We start from the raw sequence: 22,098 nt of genomic DNA, 5'->3' as shown, positions 1-22,098 counted from the left end.
TCTTACTGGATGGTCAGAAAGAGACTGTATTGGATTCAACATTACCAATTCCTATGTTTTTCTGATCCTTGCACTCCTGATGAGGCTTTCTTTTTCTATTTAGCTTAAAACATTGAAGTGCACAGGTACAATACCCATGTTAGTAACACATCAGAGCATTAAGTTTTGAGCATTGATGAAGCTATTTATCAAAAGACCCACAGCACTCGAACAAAGCCACAACATTTACAGTTAAAATCGAGTAACGTCAATAGATCCCATGCTGACAAGCAGAGTCTGAAAGCCCAGGGAGGCTCCTTGTTTTAATCACTGGTTCACATACAATCATACATAATAAAACACCTATTCCAGTCCCAACTTGATTTATTGCTTCTCTCTTTCCTCCACCTCCATAATTATTCATCAAACACTCACTGTCTTCTATTACCACCTCAGACAACGCCTCAAACACTTTAGCTCTCCCCAAATTGTCTACATTTGTTATCTGACTTGGACAAAATTCTTTTCTCTACAGTTCTCATCCAGATTCAGAGTATCTGTTCATACAGCTCCATTTCAGTGGTTCTGGAAACAAAAATGATTTCATTCAGGCAGAGATAACCACCAGGCACAGAGCTTAGAGAAGACACACACAGTCTCATCTACATGCAGACATACATTTCTATATATTCACAGACCTATGCCTCAGCATCTGTTCCACACAAGTCTTTGATCCTTTCTCAAGTGCCCAAGAAGACCATGATTTGGATGGGTATCCCCAAAACTTCACATAATCCCCAAAACGTCACATACTCTATACATCTTTCCAAATCCAGAACCTGAAGCAACCATAAGTTTTTCAGGTCTAACTGGAGGTGACATAAAAGATATTACATTCATCTTGATTTGGATTTTTATTTTTTTACTTAAAGTTGTTTTGTTCTTTTCCCCAGACCTTTGTTAAATACACAATTTGAGTCTAGAAGTAGAGAAAAATCACTGCCATGAAATGAAAGAAACTAGTCTGGAAGAAAAAAATAACAGCCCTGAAATACCTCTTTTAAACTATATAAACAGTAGCTCATTCCTCCCAGTAAAATGTTCATAAAGCTTGAATATTCATTCTTCTTACTCGTTAATATTTTTTTAATATCAATTGCTTGGACAGCACTATCTAAGGAAAATTACAGGGTTGCTCTTTTTTACCTTAAAATTCTGATTTTGAGAGAAAACATATATAGAACACTTTGAAAACAAGACTGTTTCAGAGTGTCTTAAACAAGGTATTTAGTCTAAAGAAAAAGAAAATGTTGGGGTTTAAGACTGTCATTCCATAAGCGACTTTATAACTTAATTATATTTTTAAGGTTCTTTTCTAAAGCATTTTTTCTTATGTGTTCAGCCCTTACATTAGGCCCTGCTCACAAAAGGACTCAGATTTCTACTTACTGACTAGTCAATAATCCATTTTCATAATGGAATACATAAATGACATTAAAGATTCTAAAATCATCAGCTACATGAATCAACTACACTCAGCCCACTGGTCCATCTCTAGGCCAGTGACATATCTGACATCCTATAGCTTTTGATTGGTTCTCACACGTTCATAAAGCTTCACTTCATCAAATACGTCCTTCATTTAAACACCACAGCCCAAGACAGGCTTTCAAGACTGTTATTTGGAGCTTCTTTCCCAGGAATCTTTACAAGTATTGAAATTAGGCTCACAGTTTTTCAGTCAGCTGGTATTTATAAACTATTAACTCTTCTAATGATAACCAACAGCTCAACGACTTTGATATTGATATATTGATCCCATAATTTTCATAATGTTGTGGATGTAAACCATGATTGTTTTCAACATTTTTTTTCCCACTTTATTTCGTTTTTGTATACAATCACTGCTGCATCTAAAACTTCGGTCTTCCAGGTTTGTTATTATTAATGTCTAAAAATAATCCTCCTTGGGCTTATTGATCGCAATCTCTTACCAAATCTAGAACCGCAGGTAGGAAAATAATTACCTATCAGTAGTCACTGTTCTCCCAGATGAATGATTCTAATTTTACCATTGGCACTTGACATGAAGGATTTTTTAGTCTGGTTTTATCTGATGCTCAGCTGTCTCTCATCCCTCAATCCATTCATTCAAAGAGTAGTCATACAGAGGAAACTGGGAGACCGGATGAGCTGCTTCTGCCTTAATCTTCATTTTTTCTCCTCTCTAGGTTTGCACTGGTAAGCATTGCTCATTGTAGACAAAAACAGAATGGAATAATTTTTCTGATAAGCCTTCTTAGAGGTTGCTGTTTAAATTGTGGGCCATTTAAAAGGGTGGAAAGAATATAAAAATTCTCTTGTTCATCATGAAGAGGCAGATTTTAGACCTGCATCTCCACTGTGAGTTGAGGAAAGACTAAAAAGTTGTCTCATCTTATGATGACTACTGTGCTCAGTAATTAAGCTGAGACACCAGAGGCACCCACAGTAACTTAGCAGAAGTTTCTTTCACAGAATTAAGCTTTTAATCACAATGCCAGGACACTTCCCTTTTTGACAGTCTAATCAGGAATATTTGCTGACACTTTTGTATTCTAGGACTTTGTATTCCAGTGTTTAGTGAACCTGAATAGGAGCCAGTTTGAATTTTTCCACTGGATCTCCATGCTTGTAAGCTTTGCCTCTTTCTTCCCAACTTTCCTGGCACTTCCTCCAGCTGCAGAAGCCATTGAAATGATGGCAAGAACAAGCAGTGTTGGGTGGACAGGCAGGAATTCCTTATGGGATTCAGCGTATGATCATCTCGTGGCAGACAGGAGGGGAAAACCCCAAAATTCTCAACATTTGCAACCTTGCAATGCAGGACTGACAAGATTTAGGGGAAAAAAAAGGTTTTTTCTTCTGCCAGTACAATTCCTACACCACCACTGCTAGTGCTGGTACTCTGCCTTTCCTGGAGGCGGAGGCAGGAATAGGGGCAGCAGAGGGGCCAAGCAGCACCTGCACCTCAACCAAGTTAATTGTGGTGAAGACACTGGTAGAAGAGGAAAGCACCTCTGGGTCTTGAGTATGGAGTTAAGGGAAGGAGCTCCTGAAGTCTGGGATTATGGTGGTTATTTCCTCAAGGATCAACCAAAAATCAAGAGTTACCACTCTTGATAATTGTGGTTAAGACAGGGATGATGCTAAGTTTGCAAACTGACTTTTTTCCCCGTATATAAAACCAAAATGAGAGGATCGAGAAGAGAGATGAGAAAAAAATTTCCAGACTGGAGGCTGAAAGCAGCTAAGGAAAGACTGCAGAACTCTGTCCAGATACGAAGTAAGTTTTGAATAAAAAAGCAGACCTGAAGCTCTCCCAGGCCATCCCAGATGGCTGTCCCAGAGACAAACCAAAATGTCTCTTGTAGCAAGTGCCCACAGCACACAGTTATCTCAAAGTGAAAAGGGCTTTGAAAGACTCAAAACTGAGTTCTTATCTTTCTTCACACCTCATGACTAACAGTCTCAACTATTTCCTCTGCAGCACCAAGCAATTCTTCCCCGTATTACCCTTTTAAGGGGTTTTACTGATTTTTGTTTTTTCATTCTTGCAAAAAAAGGTTCAAAGGCACAGGAGGAGGCTGCTGCCATTTCAGAGACTCCCTGCTGCCCTTTAAAACATTAAAAACACTCTTAAAGAATCCAAAGCAAATTTTTGCTCTCCAAGAAGAGCAGAACTGTCACATCACCTCATTTTAATTCTCTGTTTTGGTGCCCTGATGAATAGAATTAAGAATTTCTCCAATTTTACTTTTCAGTGGTTTTCACTCCTTTATTTCTTTACATCCCCCTTTTTCTATAAAGTACTATTATGGATCTCTAACAGTACTTCAGGTTTCTTTTTTCTGGGTTTTTTAGATTAACATCCCTGCTCCAAACTAAGTGACTCAGCCACACTGGTTTTGAAATCTCCAAAGAGCTCTTGTAATTGTCTGTGCTCCCTTCGAGTGAACTCTACTATCTCAACATGTTGGCCAATTTTCTTCTCTAGTTCTTCTTCAGAGTAAACACTGACACGATTCTGCTTCTTAATATAGTCCTCCTTTTATCTAATTTGGTCTGCCTACACTTTAATCTAACTGTATGTATTGCTTAATTCCCTGCAGTACTTGAAATTCGGACTGTTATTAAATTGTGGTCAGCGCCTCTCCTTTAAACAGTCACTTCATTTCACCATAATACTTATGCAAAATGAAATACAAAGCACTATCCCATCTAGTCACAAAATGAGCCAGTCCTTCCATTTCTGAATTGCTTTAGTGCAATAGTAAACATTAAATGAAAATCCTACTTTATATTGGTCTTTCTTGCCTAACAGCTAAGCCTCCTTCTTCAGCATTTTGAGGAAGGCTTCATTGTTCTTATTCAGAGGTCACTACTTTTTTCTTATAAATCTACTCTTCTTTTAGGTGTTCAGGAGTCTGCTGCACTGCCTCAATGCTTTAACTATTTAAATAATTTCTGTCTATCCATAGTAAGTGACAACTGCTTGCCATAATGCACCATGTCTGTATCCTCAGATATTATGTAAATATTAATTTATATTATTATTATTACTTCCTTGTAATGCCACATGGTTAAAATTTAATTCACTTTAATCCATTATCTCACCAAATTGATTATCTTTGTAATAGGTAAATCTCCTCTAGTGATAGCAAGTATATTTTCATGACCCTATTAACCATTGCTGGATTTCCTATACGGATTTCTGGGAGTGTCTGCCCTCCTCCCCATATCAGGACCACATAAATAAACTTGCTCATGGTATGCTGGAGCAGCTGTAAAATTCCTTGCATTTAAAGCAATGCTGCAGCTGGCCCTGACATTATCTGTATTTTAACACAGACTGTCCTGTGTCACATTTACCCTATTTCCATTTCCAGAGCCAGACTATCTCCACAGCTCCATTTCTTCCTTTCACCTTTATTGCAGGGCTTTATGCTTCCAGCCATCACTGTTTTATCCCTCAATGCCTCTGTGACAAGGGGAAAGCAGCACCTCACACAGCTCTCAGTTATCTGTGGCTAGAGGAGCCCTGAAGTGCCTTAGTCCACCACAGGTGCACAAACACCTTTGCTATTTCCTCACTCCATGTTTCCAAACTGGAACTCAAGGGAACATGGATAGGGTAATCAGCAGGTTCCACATCATCCAGGAAAAGTCCAAGAGCTCTTTCCCCTTTCAGCTGATAAGGGCCTCTGATGCAGGGACATTGAGAGGACACATAATCTGATGGTCAGGGGCAGTTCCAAAGACAACCCCCATTCAGCCAGAGCTTTGTGACAATGCTGCATCAACCACATCATGCCTTAAAGACACCCATGTCGAGCTTTTTATTCCTTGAACAAAACCTTTCTAACACCACTGTTTCCAGCACTGCTCAGACCACAGGGAGAGGAATTGAGCAGAAGGTCCAGAAGTCACCAGTGGAGAATGGTGGGGCTGCCCTTGGCCTAATCCCTGGTTCAACAGGGCCCTGGGTCAAGCCAGGCAACTTCCATGAGTCAGATGTGGGGTTTTTACAGTGTGAATGGCTGGAGATGTAGGACTGTAAGGTCCACACAGTCAGAGCAGAGGTACCCCATGACACTGTGTCACTCTCTCTCAACCAAAATTCCAGTTAATGAGTTGACTATGTGGTCATTTTTCTCCTTAAAATAAATAAAATACCAAAGGTCACTGGTCACATACAGGATGGCCCAACCCAGTAATGAGTTAGGGCCCAAACAGCATAAGACTTCCTTAAAAGAATTCTCTTGGGATTTTTCAGATTAATAAAGACTGAATTGCTCTGCTTTACCTTTTGGCTTTAAGATCATTAACTCAAATTTTGAACTTCTGCTAGAAAAGGCAAGAGATATAAAATGTCTTCAGAGAAACAACGTGCAAACCAGACCCACATACGCAGAGCTGAAATTTTCATGTGATTGCTCAATTCCAGGAAAGATAGTTTTAAAATATATAAGACACCCTAAAACTGTGAAAGTCATCAGTGATGCAACTAGGACATCATAGGGAAGCACCAGAAGTACTTTCAGCAGGAACTAGGAAGGCACCATAGAGATTCAGAAAAAACTTCCAAGGTCTTTCAAAACCACATTGACATCATGAAGAGCCAGTAGTCACATTTTGCTGACTCACATACAGATCTCAGTCAATATAATTAAAAAAAAAACCCCAAACAACACAGAACAAACAAACAAAAAATAAAACCTCAAATGACCAGAAACCAGACTACAGGACAAAGAAGAGCTTACCTGGATCACTAAGAAATTCCTCTGAGTTGTTCCACATCCTACCATCCAAGTAAAAGGAGCCATTGGTGAAGTTAAACATGGTGTAATCCCTGACACATTTGTGTCTCAAGTTGCCCATGAAGAGCTGGAGGCCTATGAGGGCAAAGACACTCAAGCAGAAAACGGTCAGGATCATCACATCTGCAAGTTTCTTAACAGACTGGATAAGTGCCCCTACAATGGTCTTCAGTCCTAGGGAGATAAAAGCCAAGAGTTCATAGACTGAGAGACTGAAATATGTCTGCAAACAGCTGCTTTTCATGATGAAAATCTCCATGGAAATGGAAATCGGAAGGGCTTTGAGGAAGTGTTTGCAAGTGGACATCAGAAACGAGAGATGAGTGATCACTATGAATGTATAGTTTGGTCTGCTTTTGGACAAAAGTCCTGGCATTGCACAAACACTAATTTAAAAATGGAGGGAAAGCACTGGATGGAGGGACAGCGAGATACAAAAATATCCATGGATAAAGAAAATACGGAATGTGTTTTATATTTTCATGGAGCTGCAGTAAAGGCAGTAAAGCCTAAATCCCATTGAATTTTGAGAACATGAATTACTTTTAAATCTCTCAGGTGATTCTGGTAGCTTTATCCCTGACATAAACAGACGAAGAGGTATGGAAATGCTGTTTATTCCCTGATTATTTTACATACTTTAGTGCCAAATCCAACATGCTGTCCTCACATGAATAATTCCTCTGCCTTCAATTCATTTGCTTAAGACAACAAGAATTTGGGATTAGAAAAAAAGCCAAATACTGGCAATCAAATAAATGCAGTGGAAATTATTCGAGTAAAACAACCTGAGGCTCCAACAATACCTGAGAAAAGTTAATCATTTTATAATATGCTGCCAAAGTAGATAAATCATCCTATTGCATAACACCAAAGGCTTGGGTCACACAAATTAGCTTCTCCTTTATTATTTCACCCTGTAACACTACCTTCAGTTTATTCTTCCATAAATATTCTGATACAGATAATTATACAGTTTTCTCAAGTGATATTTCTTGCTTTTGAAGTGATCCTGGAGATCAGTAGTGTTTGAGCTGATTGAATGTTACATGATTACAACAGAAAACCCCATTCCTGTTTAAAAAAAGACCCTTCCCTTCTAAACTGGTGTGCTGTAGCTGGACATTAATATCAGCTGCACATTGGTGGCAATTTTGTCATTTCTTTCCTATTTATATTCAATTAATACTGGTAAGTAGTAATAACTGCTTCTGATAATCTGTGTCACCAGTGTGGCAGCAACAAGAGAAATTGATTTGAATGGAAAAAAAGAAAACGAAAAGAGGAAACAGGAGGAATTCTCCTGGGCAATATTCAGAAGCACATTGATTTGCTCACTGAATATGATCATACACATTAAATCTCAGTTCCTTGGAATTCCACCCCAAGAGTTTGGCAGCCACAAAGGCTGAGCTAGTGCTGTGTAATTGGAAATAATATGAAAATGTACTTCAGGACTCACAGGAAAGAAAAATTAGCTTTTGACTTTGCTTAAAAATCTGTGGTTAGAATGAGGGGACGTCAGAGTTTCTCCAATGAGGATGAGCTGCTGGAATGGCCAACAGGTGCAGCAGTCCCTGCATCCAGCAGCCTGAAATACTCCACTCCTGCATAGGATTTTGCTAATCTGTGAATCATATTAACATCTGTAAAATGGCCCATTTCACCAAAAGGCACTGACCCAGCAGGTGTGGGGAGCTTAGCCTATAAAATTCTTTGTTTGCCTCTCTAAAATTAGTTTGTGGCATGGTTATGAGGGCGAGGTTAGACAGCTCCCTGCTCTGCTCAAAAATAAAGCATAAATTATTTCAGGACAAACATTAGGCAAAAGCTGGATTTTCATGCTACCTCTCCTCCTCACCAGAAAGAGATTTTACAAATGAGGTCAGTTCCACTCAGATACTTTGAAAAAGGCTGACTTTGAATATTTGAACCCATCTGTAGGCTTGGCTACCTGTTTTGATGCCTAAATAAAAATGAACCCTCTTCTGCTAATCTAGTCTTGAATAAAATTTTTACCTGAATGGGAAGTAATTTTAGATGAAGTCCAATTCTGAAAGGACTTTCTGGGGTGTCACTGTTGCCAAGCATTGTAAGACCTTTAAGACAGCCAGGTCTTAAGCAAGTAGTGAGGTGAGGAAAAAGATTTGCAAATGCACTAGAATTTTAAAATTTTATTTAATCTAATAATCTGAAATATTTTCAGTGATTCTTATCATTGGTTGTCCTTTGAATACACAGATGTTGCTTCACTGAAGTTGGGTAAACTTGGGAAATCCAAATGCAAATTGAGTCTTCAGAACAGGAAAAAATACCACAAGTTCTTTTTCTGCCATACTCCCTGTGAAATCCCTGCAGAACATTTATTTGTCTGTTACACAAATACAAACTTGGAGTTTGTGTTTGTACCATCTCAGTGCACTGATTAATCTTACTCATATGGGCAAGGACAATGGCAGTCCTAATGTGAATAGGGATAACACTAGGGAAAAAACCCGACGAAATTCTAGTCACCAATAAAGGCTATCTGTTTTCAAAATCAGGCCTCAGTGTTGCCAATTTCAAGGTCATTTCACGAAACATGTTTTCTCCCAGATTACTTGCTGGAGTTTTAAATAGAATAGCAATCCTATACTATTAGTTTTACAAGTTCATTCCTTGCAGGTATCAAATATTTCTTTATGGGAGGTTTTTCTGCTTTAGTTCCTTTTAAATTCTTTTTTCTTTTGTTTTCACAGCTTACAAGCTTCTGAACAATTTAAGATGATGCTTTAGTAATACAATTTCTGTAATTAAAGACCATTTAAAAATAACTTGCACTCTGCCTCCTGGACCTTTGTTAAAACTTTCCAGGAAAACCATTTGGAAAGTGTCATACTTCCAGTTGAACTGTTTTTTCTCACCCTTTAAAAACAAAATTTTCTCAGAAAATTAAGTAGCATCCATCAAGGGGGTTGACACAAATAAGTGCCATGGCTTACTAAAATATTAAATCCATTGTTCATTTAAACTTTCTGTGCCTCCAAAATGGAAGGGCTAGGGGGGAATTAAGGGCAGCCAGGACCTCTTGCAGGTGCTCTGCATCTCTCTTTATCAATCCCATGTTTTGTAAAAGCAATGCTAGCTGTATTCAAATTTAGAGCGTGGTTAAATCTTCTGGATAAATAATCCTTCTTTGAAATAGTGCCAATGAGAGCACTGCAATACAGCTTAATAGAAGATACTATTTACGGGGCATTAAAGGCATTTACTTAATTCTTGCGAGTCAAACATCAAACCAGGCAGCATGCAGAAAAAACCCGAGGATCTGGTCCAAAGCTGAGTAACATCTACACCCGTTAATGACAATGGGTCTATAGATTACTCCCTGTGGAGTAAATCAGTAACAGGCTTTTTCTGAATCACTGACTTCTTTCCACACCTCTGGGCCAAATCCTGCTTGCATGACATGAAAAACACCACGAGATCCAAAACCAGTGGAATGAGGGCTGTATAGGCAGCCTGACATCTGCAGAGAGCAAGAAGAATTTGGCCCAAACATTCCTGTTAAGGCAGGTAGAAATTATCACATTCAGAGGTTAATCAAATAATCATTTTTCAAATGCAAAGCAGAAACCATAGAAAATGCAAGCAACACCAAACAATGACAAATGGCAAGATCCCAAAACACCATCCATTCCTTATGCGAGATGTGAGGAAGTATTAGCATAATTCAGTATGACATCCATACCAGATGTTGGCAATCACCTACAGAACATCAGATACGTTCATGCACGGTCTGGAAACAAGCAGGGAGAAAAAGAAAAATAAAAAACCACCAAAAAAAAAAAAAAAAAAAAAAAGAGAGAGTGACTTGCAGCAGGATTGTCCTTACCAAGCCCATTCCTTTCCCTGAGGGTACACCTTTGTCCTGTAAAATGTCTGCACCAGTCACGTGTGTAGGGAGAGAAGGGCTCACCGTTGATGAGTGTATTTTGTCATTAGTTACTGAGACATGGGGCAGCAAAGAGTTTAACAACATGCTGGTAAACATGAATTGGTGTCAGCATTCCTGCACGCTAGCTTTGCGTGGAGAAGTGACTGCCATGCCAGTCTCCAAGGAAAACAGAAATATGTCATCTTTTTCTGACCTCTGGGGTAGTTACTTCTTGAATTAACTGATTTATCCACCAAAAGGGTGACATCTATCTCTCTGCAGCAGGACTCCAGCGAGACTGAAGCAGTGAACGAGGGTCAGTCTCCTCCACACAGTCTTAATTCTCGTTCTCCAAGCCCTGTTCTGGCTATCATTGAGGCACTGGATAACATTCACAGCACTATTTATAGCCTTTAGTCTCACACTAACTTAAATGGGAGCTGGATCAGGCCCCAAAGTGCCTTGGCCCAATTTTCTATGAGGTCACCTTTCCCCGGTATCCTGTCGTGTCGTGTGAGATGCCCGTGGTGTACACGCCTGTTCCAGAAAGAGCAGTGGAGCTTCTCTGGATATAGGCAGTTTACAAAATCCTGGAGATGATGATGATGATACATGTTGTGGTCTTTTAATGGAGAGGGTGTACCTCAGGGTTTATGTTATCTCAATTAGTACTTCTCAAAAACATCAGTGATTTCCACGAGGATAAAATACTATTCAAGACCCTCTGTTGTTGTTCCTATTGAGCACACTGGGATTTGGATACGCTGGTAATGGGAAGGTAATGGGAGATAAATGAATGGCTTCAGTGGGCTGTTCTGCTGCTGACCATGGTTCCTATCTAGATGGAAAAACAAATGAATCCAGTTGCCATGGCAACGTGCAAGACGCCAATTAGTAAATCAAATCACTGAGAGTTAAAGGTTTTAAAATGCTCCCATAGAGAAAATTTCTAAGCACCTGAACCTGTACAAAGCTTGTTTTCCTCTCAATATCGTGGGCAACTGGAAAATAGGAAGAAATAGGTGTGTTTAGTGCAGAAGAGTCAAAATTGAGTGGTTCCATGATGGTCTTCTGGCATGTTAAGGGCTGCGACAGGAGGTAAGGCACTGACCTGATGTCTTACACAGACCCAGAGTAAAAAAAGGGAGAGCTGATAATGCAGCAAGAGAGAGGGAGGCTGGCTTCAGAGCCAGCACCTGCAGGTCCATGGACATTTAGAGAGGGAGATATTGGCATTATGGCACCCAAACTGAGCCCCAGCTCTCCACTGAGAGGGAAGCTTGCTGGTAGATGCAACACACTTGTGTTGTTGGATCTGGATTGCAACCATCCTCCCGGGACAATTCTTCTAATGACAAAAGCAATGAGTTGCTGGAACAGTTCCTGGACTTCTCAGGAAGACCCTGGGACCTCCACCTTTGGAGGACTGCTTGAAGAAGCTAGGCAATAAATATCATGCCATGCTTGAGCTGCACTAAATGCAGCCTTGGGCAAGGGGAATGGACTCTGAGTTTAGGAGATCTTTTTCAGCCCTGTAAGCCCATGTCCCCCTAAATATCCCTGTGCCCGCCTGAGCACTTAGAGCCAGACATTAAAGGTAGGTGAGATTTTTAAAAGCACTAATTGTCAGCTTTACTGACTCCCTCTGGAGTCAATAGAGAAACTCATTGATTCCAAGTGAAGCAGAATGCCTTTGTAAACCAGCCTCTAAGTGCTTTGCTGGACAGAAGCCTTGCACCACGGAGGACTTGGCCCGTGGCTTTCCGTAAGCAATTTCACTGAGCATGGTGAGTTCAAGTGCGCTTGTGCAAATAGAAGTACCTGATGGAAAAGTGATCAATTTTATTGAGGGAAAGCTCAGATATTTCCAAAGGAGAGTATAACTTGGTGTTTTTCACCTGAGATGTCAAAGAGGAAGCCAAAATAACAACCACCTTTTCCTTCCTATTGCAATTAACCCCAAAAATCTCATGAAAGATATTAATGTTCACCATCTTTTCATTTTTAAGCCTGTTGGGGGAAAATATTTCACCTCAGCATAACCCTATGCTATCATTAAAAACTCAGACTCATCTCCAGAAAAACCACAGCATCATGCCCAATATATCTGTTAAAATATATGTGCCTAAATGAAAGATGAACTGACTACTCTGAAAGTATCTGCTAATATTAAAAAAACCCCACCTTGTCTGTGTTTCACTGGCAGCTATGGCAATTTGTAGCTCTCCACATTTGTAATTTAAACATACTCAGGGCACAGGTAATCTTGATGATAAAATCAAAGGCCAGATACTTGATTAGCATATCTTCATGCAGTTATCTCACCAAATAATTTAGGGACTTGTACATAAAAATGCAGTTATCAAAAAAACTAATCAAATATTCAGTCAGAATGAAAGAAGAGAATGTGAGTTATTACGTATTACTTGAATAAATAATACTCCTCTTGTTTTTTTGTTTTGGGGTTTTTTTCCCTATTAACCAACAAATGGAACAACTCAGTGTTTAATATCACTGAAGGGTTTTGGTGTATTTGAATCTGGTTTTTTGTATCTCAGTACTCAAATTTTTCCCGACTAAGTCAAATTTTATCATTTGCTGTAAAACAAGCTTCAGCTCCTCCTCTGATACAGGACAGCAGAAAATTGTTATATATATAACTCAGAAAAACTAACAGGCTCTGCTCTGAAGAGGCTCAAGCTTGAGACAAGATGTAAGGTGAAAGGTGTCCCCTGGAGATGGATGTCCCTCCAAGTCTAGTCTTCAAATTGCTAGCAAAGGAATCTAGGAAACAAACTCTGGCTTTCTCTCTGATTAGCCACTACCATCTCACATGATCTGTAAAGCTGTGCTCAGCTTTGTTTCCCAAGAAAAATAAAAATCCTTTCTCAGTGGAAATTCAATTAGAGAACCTTAAAAAAACCCACAACCTTTTGCCAATAGATTGTTCTTTAAATCTTAGAGACAAAAATTAAGACAGATTTCAAGGACCTAATGAATGATCATCTTAGAGTATTCTTTAAAACCTGTATTTGGACATACATTTTCAATGAAAAGTACCTTGCTTTCCCAGGAATTCCCCTAATTTTCATTACTTTGGTAGTGGGATGAGAGACCACACTCTAGACCCAGATATATATATTTTCTTAACACCTCCATTTCTGGATTCCCATTTCTAGTTTATACCCCATGTGAGTGCTAGTGATTAGTTTTAATACATGTCCCTGCAAGTTTACACCACAGAATTTGTTTAGATTCATATTATATTGTGGATGTGCATAACAGAGTGGGAAGAAAAGCCTTTCTAACCTTAAAGATCTGTGAGTGAGAATATGAGCAGTTCTCTCGGTGTTTTGAATATTTTTGATATGTAATTGCCAACATCTGTTCAGGATTATCACGGATAGGATCTACCATGCATGGCTTTTGCTACCTTCTCTACCTTGTCATGCAGGTTGGAGATGTTAAACACTGAGGCTGAATGAGACCTGTCCATAGATAATGCTCAGCAAGAAAGTTTGTCATATGGTTAGTCCTCAGTGGACTAATCTCTGCATAAATTACTTAATAAAATATATATATTTTTTTTTAAATAGTAAGAGATTATATAAAGAGCTTCTTTCACCACCAGATGTGTAGTAAAACACTGATTTTTTTTTTTTTTTTTTTGGAGTGGGGGAAGAGGGGAGAAATCATATCCTTGAAAATGTATGAAAACATGAGTCGATGAAATGCTGAAGCTACCAAAACAAGTAATGAAATGTTTTCTGATCTCTTCAATGCCCAAAATTTCAGCAGTGTTGCTATCACATGCAAATGGATAAACACCATGACAAATTAGGCTATCTGTGCCTGCGGTCTTGAAACGTCAGCTCATAGCACAGATTTAGATTCCTCTATCGATGTGCCCTTAAACATGAATATGCATTTTGAGGTCATTAACCTTCCATTTTTCAAAATCAATATCCGAAGGCTTTAAAAGATTTTCATTGCCATTTTCATACGGTTCACAAATGAGCACTTTATGTCTGTGACTCACGAGCCACCATTCTTACTGCAGCACTTGTGAGGACCGTAATTTTGGAGGCACTCTCATTCCGTCTGCCCTCAAAAACCATATTGGAAAAACATATTAAAAAAATGTATTCTATTGACAGGTCACATTCCCTACATTCCTCCATTTCCTGATCAGTATCTATGGTTAAGTCTTTTGTAATTACAGCGTTTACTCGTGGAAATGGCATGTAGGCTTTAACTGCAGCCCGAGTGTTTAACCTGATTTTCACCTGAAATGACTGAGATTGTTTTCAGCGCCCGCAGTACTCTGAACGTTCGTAAGGCTGAGACATTGCCCAGGTCCACAAATTCAGTTATGTATCTGTAACAAGGGAAAGTCACACACAGACAATGACAAAACACCAGCCAGAAAAACAACAATCAAAGGGACAAAGAGAGACAGAGAAAGAATCACTTGTAGCTGAGAGCCAAAACGTAAGGATCAGGGCGTCTTACCTGGGATTACTGAAATAGTTTTTAAAGCTCTCAATACCCTGAAAGTCCGAAGAGGTGAAACACTGCCTACATTCACAAATTCTCCTACATACCTGTAGAATTAAGTCACAGTTATTTGGAATTATACAATAGAGTATGAGACTTGTCTGAATGAAGAAAGCATTCATACACAGTGGGAGCGAACGCAGCCGAATGAGAGGTGCATCCACTTTTCAGGCTGTTCTTTGATGCCATTTGCCCTGGGGTTTTTATTAGTGCACATCATTTCAAATGCTACTTGAATTATTAAACTTTTCTAATAGGCATCAATTCTTTAAAACTACTGGGTAAACTCTGTTATTGTTCTGTTCAGCCATAAATACTTTAAAGATTTTTACCATCATGTAGTTGAACAAGAAAAAAATTCTTTACATTATTGGAGATATTAAGAATTATTTTGCTGCTCTAAAAAAAAAATAAAGGCTTCGAATACTCGAGTAATTTTCACATAATAGCTTCTGAAAACTACAAATAGGACAACATAGCAAAATAGTGCAAACATTTCAACTGAGTTATTTAGTTTAAGATGCTGTATTCTGTGGTAAAGCAAATTTTGGGTTCAAGAGATGCTTTAAGTTGTATTTTGTTTTGTATTTCAATTTCATGCCCTCTGGCTGCAGGAAGATGGAGTATAAAAGAATATAACTGCCATCCTACTAAAAAACCTATTTATGATTAAAATACCAATCCCAGCTGTTCCCTGCCATGCCTCTTTTGGTCATCCTGGAGACCCATCACCCCTGAGCTAATGTTCCCAGGAGGGAACATTCTGTTCATGGAATGATTTTCGTTTTATCTGTGTTGTACAAAATTATTTCCTCCAAGCCAGTCTTGGACCCTTGAATTTCACTTCTAAAATTCTACCAAATTTCATTCAACTGCCCTACTTCTTTGGGGCATTTGTTTCTACATGTTAAGGAAAAAACTCACCTGGTTATTTTACAAAGCCTGCTTAAGTGGGCTTTGTCCAAAGGCCACTGGGGAGGACAAAGCATCCTCTCCATATCTACTAATCCAGATTATAGCCTGAAAGAACAATATTGTTTCTCTTCATAATCTCATAGGGGAGTCTGGGCAACGATTTACCTGTTTCCTCCCCAGCTTTACCCTGTGCTTCTCTCCCAAACTCTTCTGCAGCACAAAAGGTGGAGGAAAAAATAATTTGGGGAGAAGCAATAGGATGGGAATATGGTTTTGCTGACTAGAGATTTGTAAAAACACATTTTAAATACATGAACAAGCATATGAAGCAAATAATACTGCTGCTTGTAATAAGTTAATTAAGATTTATTTTGGTCATTTATTCGATCAAATTGCTGCTGACCAGTTCTTCTGTACCAGTGAGTGAGAAGCAACTGGAATTCCCATCCTGAATTTTCCCATTATCCAAAGAATTGCTTACTGTCTTTAAGATTTTGACTGGGCACTTTCCAACCCAGAGTCACAGCTGCCTCTCCCTCACCTGTCCTGTCAAGTACTCCCGAGTCTGGGAGAGAGGGATCTAAACAGGAGCAGTTTCATCATTTCCCTTGAACCCATCCATGGTCCCAGAGAGGGACACAAGCCATGGCTGTGTCCACCAGCACAGGACAGGAGGAAAGCCCTGGAAACCTACAGTCCTTCTTACTCTCCAGTGTGCTATTTAAAACTACTCTCTGTGACCCAATCTGTGCTGTTTCTGCCCGAAAGAGAACACAGGAAGCTGTTTTGCAATAACTCCAAAGCAAATGATGGTCTTCCCACTGTAACATCCATCAGTGAAATAATCATATTTTCTGATAGCTCAAAACCCTTGATCCATCTGAATCTCATGGCCCCTTATCAGGCTCCTCCATTTTGAATCCTCAGGCCATCTTTGTTTGCAGATACAGAAACACCTCTGGCAGCACATAGGCTACAAGCAAAGACAACACCAGAGTTACCTGTGTGATCCATCTTCCTTTAAATTACTTGCAAATTGGATTTGTATGAAGGCTAAATCATATCAGAATAGATTCCATTATCCAATGCTCTGTACTATCTGCTGCTTGCATACTTGGGAAGGAGGTTTCATTGTGCGTATGAAGATCATATTGCAGCCACTTTTAACTCTCTCACTGCTGCCTGTGGGCTCAAGGAAACACTTTCCTATTTCTTTTTTCACTCCAGAATTCCATTTTTTTTTCCATTCTGAAAGGCTTACTATAATATGCCCTAAAGTAAGAAACAATAGGAATGGATGCTGGTTCTGAACAGATAGTTTGATATAAAGAAAACAGTTTGATGTTAAGAAGCTTGATGGTTCACAGTTGCAGGTCCCCCTGTTTTAGGGATGTTCTAACTAAGATGTGAAATACCATTTGGAAAGAAAATTGAAATGTAGTTAGGAAAGAAAGCACAGACCCTCAAGCCTCTCACTAGAAAAGCCTTAAGGATTTTTCATGATCCTTGGGCTGGAGCACTGAGTGGCCATTCAAGTCTAGAATTAGAAAAGAAAAAAGAGGTAAACCCACAGCCTGTGGGCACCAAATCCTGGTTCCTGCCAACAGGGAGTGAATAATTCCCCTGTGGGTAACAGTCCACCTCAAGGTCTGTGCAAACCTTCACATCTTTCTTGCTTCCTACATCCCAAACACCCAGAGATTATGTGGAGGGAATATAAGGGATATTCAGACTGTGGTCCCCACTGACTGTTCAGACTTGAATTTCACTCTGAGATTCTCCCAGAGCCAGGGGTGATGTCTCAACCTCTGCTTGAGTTGAGAAGATGAGGTGGAGCAGATTCATGGTCAAAGCTGGAAGCTGTGGTTCCTCTTGCCCTTTTCTCTGCTTCTTTCTTCCTTACTGTCAGAAGCCTCCTTCCTTCCAGAAAAGTGAGAACCCATGCACAGAAATTCTACACGTTGTGCTCAATTCTGAGACCTACAAATAAACTCATGTCCCACCTCACAAACAGATGAACAACCATACCCTGCTTTTACCACCTGCCTGATGGACAGGAGACAGGAGAGCAGGCTGGTGACTCTATGGTGTTGTCCTGCCCCTAAATGTTGCAGGGGAATTGCACTTAGCAATGCTTCAGAAAAAGTTTAGCTGAGAAAAATACCTAATGCGTGCTGACCTCCAAAAAATTCTCCCCATCTGCACTGATTTTTTTTTTTTTTTAAAGCTTATCATAGTGGCCAGATGTCAGTTCAGCCAAATCCATAGGAATGCAGTAACAGATACCAGGACCTGGCCTAGGGCTGGCTTTGATCCAAAGGCTACTGAAATAAACAGGAGTGTTCCTGAGGAAGTTCACATGAGTTTTACACATCTTCATGCTGTTCTGCTAAATGCTGCTAAAAACCGAAGAATCATAAAATACCTCAAGTTATGGGAAGGGACCCCTAAGGATTGTGGAGTCCAACTCCCTGCTCCTCACAGGACTGCCTAAAACTAAACCATATGACCAAGAGTGTTGCGGTGGGGATCCTGCAACACGCATATATCAAACCAGGAGTCCCGTGGAAAGGAAATATATATGGACAGACAGATTCTTGCTAGATGTTTCAGAGATGTTTATTTCTCCAGCCGCATGGCCGGGGCTCTGCCGAGGAACTGTTCCAGTCACGGGACCAAGGGTCCTTCTGCCCGCGCAGGGAACACAAACCAACCCATGGGAACGAGGCTGAGCAGGGGCAGGGAAGCCCCGTGTCTGTGCCCTCAGGGCCCCTCTCCCAGGGCTACACGGCAGGGGAGGAGACCCCAACACCTCACCCGTTTTATTTTAATAAAAGGAGAATGAAAACAACTGGATAAACATAACAAGAACAGTTTCAAAACAAAACAAGCCACCCTCCTGAGTCTTTAAATGTCCAATCAGATTCTGTGGAACATCTTAGGGCTGACAGAAGGGAGACAGAACTCTCTGAGCATGCTTTGTGGGGAAACTGAGGCAGGAGAGGGTTTAACTTCTTCCCTCCCCCTTTTCATCCCCCACTCGGCATTGGAAAGGGATTTTTGGGGAAACAATTGGCAAAAGCATGGTTTTGTGAGGGAAACCATGGATGAAAAAACGGATTGGGAACACACTGGGGGTAATAGGACATAGGGTAAAAGGGAAAGGTGGGATTAGGAAAGGGAGACTGTAGGGGGGACTTACAATGGAGATACTGTCTAACATGACTACGATTTTTTGCATATATACTGCCTTTTACAGGAACACCATCAGGCCCAGTGACCTGCGATGCTTGTAACCCTTTTCTACCTCGTATAATTTTGAATTGCACCACCTCTCCATCTCCCAAGCTTGGGATGTATTTTTCAGGGTTATTCTTTTTAATAGCAGTTCTATGCACGAATATGTCTTGCTGGTTGTCACGCCTTGTTATAAAACCATAATTTTGCTTAACATTATACCATTTTACTATCCCTAAGGTCTTAGTTACTATGATCTTTTTCCGAGTGGCTGCTGTTTTCTGTCTCGCTGCGTCTTTGCTCTCTCCTTCGGTCGCTCCCGTGTTGGAATTGTCGGGGCTGCTGGTGCCTGCGCGCTCTTCCCGGGGTCGCGTTCGGGGCTGCGCGGGCCGGGCCGGGCCGCGCCACTCAGTTCTCCGTGCGTCGCCTCCTCTGGTCGCAGCTTCGCTGCCGATGCTGGGTGCTGCATCCACGTCTCGGCCGGGCCCCCGAGCGACGACTCCCCCACGCCCTGCTCCAGCGCGTGTTTCGGTTCGGCGCGGCTCCGTCTCGGTCGGGCGTTCACGGGGCTCGCTCCACCACGCGCTGCACAGGACCGGGCGGGCACCGCCGGGTCCCGCCGCGCCTCGATCCGCCACCGACACTGCGGCTCGCGTGGCTCCGCCCGCACGCGGGAACTGCCTCGCTGCTGCTCTCAGAGCGCTCGGTGCACGTGGCCTGGGCCGCACGGTCCCTGCGCCAGGCTTCCCTTCGCCAGGACACAGCTGACATTGCTCAGCAGTCTCGGTAACTAAATAATATTCACAAAAATATTCTTCCATCGGCATATATTTTGACTCAAATATTAACTGTGTCCAAACGGTTTTCCAAAAGCCCTTGGTAAGAATTAAATCCCAAGAAACATAGAAAAAGTTCTTAAACAACCATGCCAGGAAGTGTTTCAGTTCTTTCTGAGCTTGAATCAAGCTAAAATTTACAAATCGTTGTTCAAGAATCGTTTTAAGTTTAAGATAAATGTCCATATGCGGCTCGGAGAGCCAAGAGTCTTCCCACGGTTCCTCCATAGTTTAGATATGGAATAGCAAAGCAAAACCAAGAAGAGGAATCCAAAGTTTCCAGGGTTTACTCACACAAATCAGTCGCTTAGGGATCGGGGATCGTTCTGCTCTCAATTCTCCACCATTTGTTGCAGTGGGGATCCTGCAACACGCATATATCAAACCAGGAGTCCCGTGGAAAGGAAATATATATGGACAGACAGATTCTTGCTAGATGTTTCAGAGGTGTTTATTTCTCCAGCCGCATGGCCAGAGCTCTGCCCAGGAACTGTTCCAGTCACGGGACCAAGGGTCCTTCTGCCCGCGCAGGGAACACAAACCAACCAATGGGAACGAGGCTGAGCAGGCGCAGGGAAGCCCCGTGTCTGTGCCCTCAGGGCCCCTCTCCCAGGGCTACACGGCGGGGGAGAGACCCCAACACAAGAGCATCATCCAAATCTTCCTGAATACTGCTCTTGATCTCTGCACCCTAACAGAATTGTCCACTCAGCTTCAGTGGTGCTTGAGCTAACTTTGGTTGAATATTCTCTCCTCATTTTGGTTCCATTCAAATTTCACAGCCCCAAGAGTTCAGCTGAAATGCCAGTGCTAACACACTTGAATCTCACTTAATGCTGTGAATTATGGGATTTAAAGATGGCAGCGAGAACTAACCCAAACCCAGAACTGAATACAGGTATCATTAAGCAGAAAAAAACCAAGGAGATCAGATCAGATCCTTCCATGTTTAGGAAGTGGAGTCTTTGAGGCATCTCTACCAGCTTTCAGTTCAGAAGACGTGCATTCTTTGCTTGATTTTCTCTCTTCTGTGACTATGAATAAAATCTGGATTTCTGTCTTAGCTGGAGGTGCCAACAGTGTCAGACATCTGCCTTTGGCCAGAGCTTGGGCTGACCCCGAGTCCCCTGTGAGTGCTGGCTGACTGCTCCTCTACCCCTGTGTATTTTTAGCTGTCTGGATGTTGCAAATCCATCACCTCCTTCGAATCACCAGAACCCCACATGCCCTCAATGAACTCTAATAATCTAGGCAGAAGCATACAGCTGAAGAGGAATATCATGGTGGGGGCCAAATTTCTATTCCCAAGATACATAACAAGTTTCAGAGGACTACAAATTAATTCCCTATAGTAAAACAGTAATTACTTTCCAGGTGAAATGGGTTTGTGAAGAGAGGGGCGTGAAAACAGCTTTGATGATGTTATGGATAGATAGAGTATAAACAGGGATTTAAATACGTGGGTATTCAGTCACACTTACAACACTTTCTATTCAGGGGTCTGAAGCTTCCCAAAACTACATTAGATAGGCAGATATTATTACAGATATTTTACAAACAGCTCTCTCTGTGGAGCACAGAGAGAGTAAATAATTTCTCCAAAATAGCGTAGTGAATTCAGAGAATTCCTCTGACTTCTTCCTCTGAAACCACTCAGGAAAAAAAACCACCTCCCTCCTAATACACTTCAGCCTTTTCTCATTTTCAGTAAGACTTGAGTGAAGAAAAAAAAAAAAAGGAACATCCAGACAATCTTTTTAAAAGTTCTATTGCATATAACTCCCTTGAAAAATACAAAGGAGTGCTACTTACGCCATAACAATAACACTGAAATCCAGCCAGTTCCATGGATCCCGAAGGAAGGTGAATTCTGTCATGCAAAATCCTCTCGCCAATATTTTTATCAATGACTCAAAAGTGTAAATGCCAGTGAAAGTGTACCTGGGGGAGAGAGTGGCCAAAGAAGCAAGAAAATTAGCAAGCAGCAGACAGCTGGAACTGCAGGGGCACAGCTCTGGGGTTGCTCGTGTGAGTCACAGCTGCAGCACTGGGCTGTGCATGAGCAGCCTCGTGTGCAGACCAAGGAACAGGTAAGAAACAGCAGAGCACTCAGGACAATCTCAGAATGAAGATAATTTTCATCACGGGGTGTCCTTTGATGAATCCTTACTCGCTAAGTCAAGCATGGACTGCTGCTAAGCTGTGCTACAGGACTCTTGAACCCCTGCCATTTCCAGTGGAAGAGGAGCGGATTAGGGAATCATGGAATGGTGTGGGTGGGAAAGGACCTTAAAGCTCA

General features: G+C 41.1%; 1 protein-coding gene across 7 annotated transcripts in view; it reads right to left on the bottom strand.

Annotated features, from left to right (window-relative positions):
- LOC116439197 (sodium channel protein type 5 subunit alpha-like) overlaps positions 1-22,098 on the bottom strand; it is a 217,415-nt gene that overhangs the window by 144,003 nt on the left and 51,314 nt on the right. For 4 of the 7 annotated variants that reach the window (XM_032098416.1, XM_032098434.1, XM_032098442.1 and 1 more), the window contains exons 5-7: positions 21,612-21,740; positions 14,541-14,632; positions 6,282-6,512 (exon numbers count right to left, since the gene is read on the bottom strand). In XM_032098416.1, coding sequence (XP_031954307.1) covers positions 6,282-6,512; positions 14,541-14,632; positions 21,612-21,740 — 452 coding nt within the window. Of the gene's footprint in view, positions 1-6,281; positions 6,513-14,540; positions 14,633-14,766; positions 14,859-21,611; positions 21,741-22,098 lie in introns of those variants that run through there. The other 3 variants (XM_032098461.1, XM_032098425.1, XM_032098471.1) reach the window with 3 other exon arrangements.

Source organism: Corvus moneduloides, chromosome 1, assembly GCF_009650955.1.
Source record: "Corvus moneduloides isolate bCorMon1 chromosome 1, bCorMon1.pri, whole genome shotgun sequence".
NCBI classification, from domain to species: Eukaryota; Metazoa; Chordata; class Aves; order Passeriformes; family Corvidae; genus Corvus; species Corvus moneduloides.
This window is presented reverse-complemented; position numbering and strand designations above follow the sequence as displayed.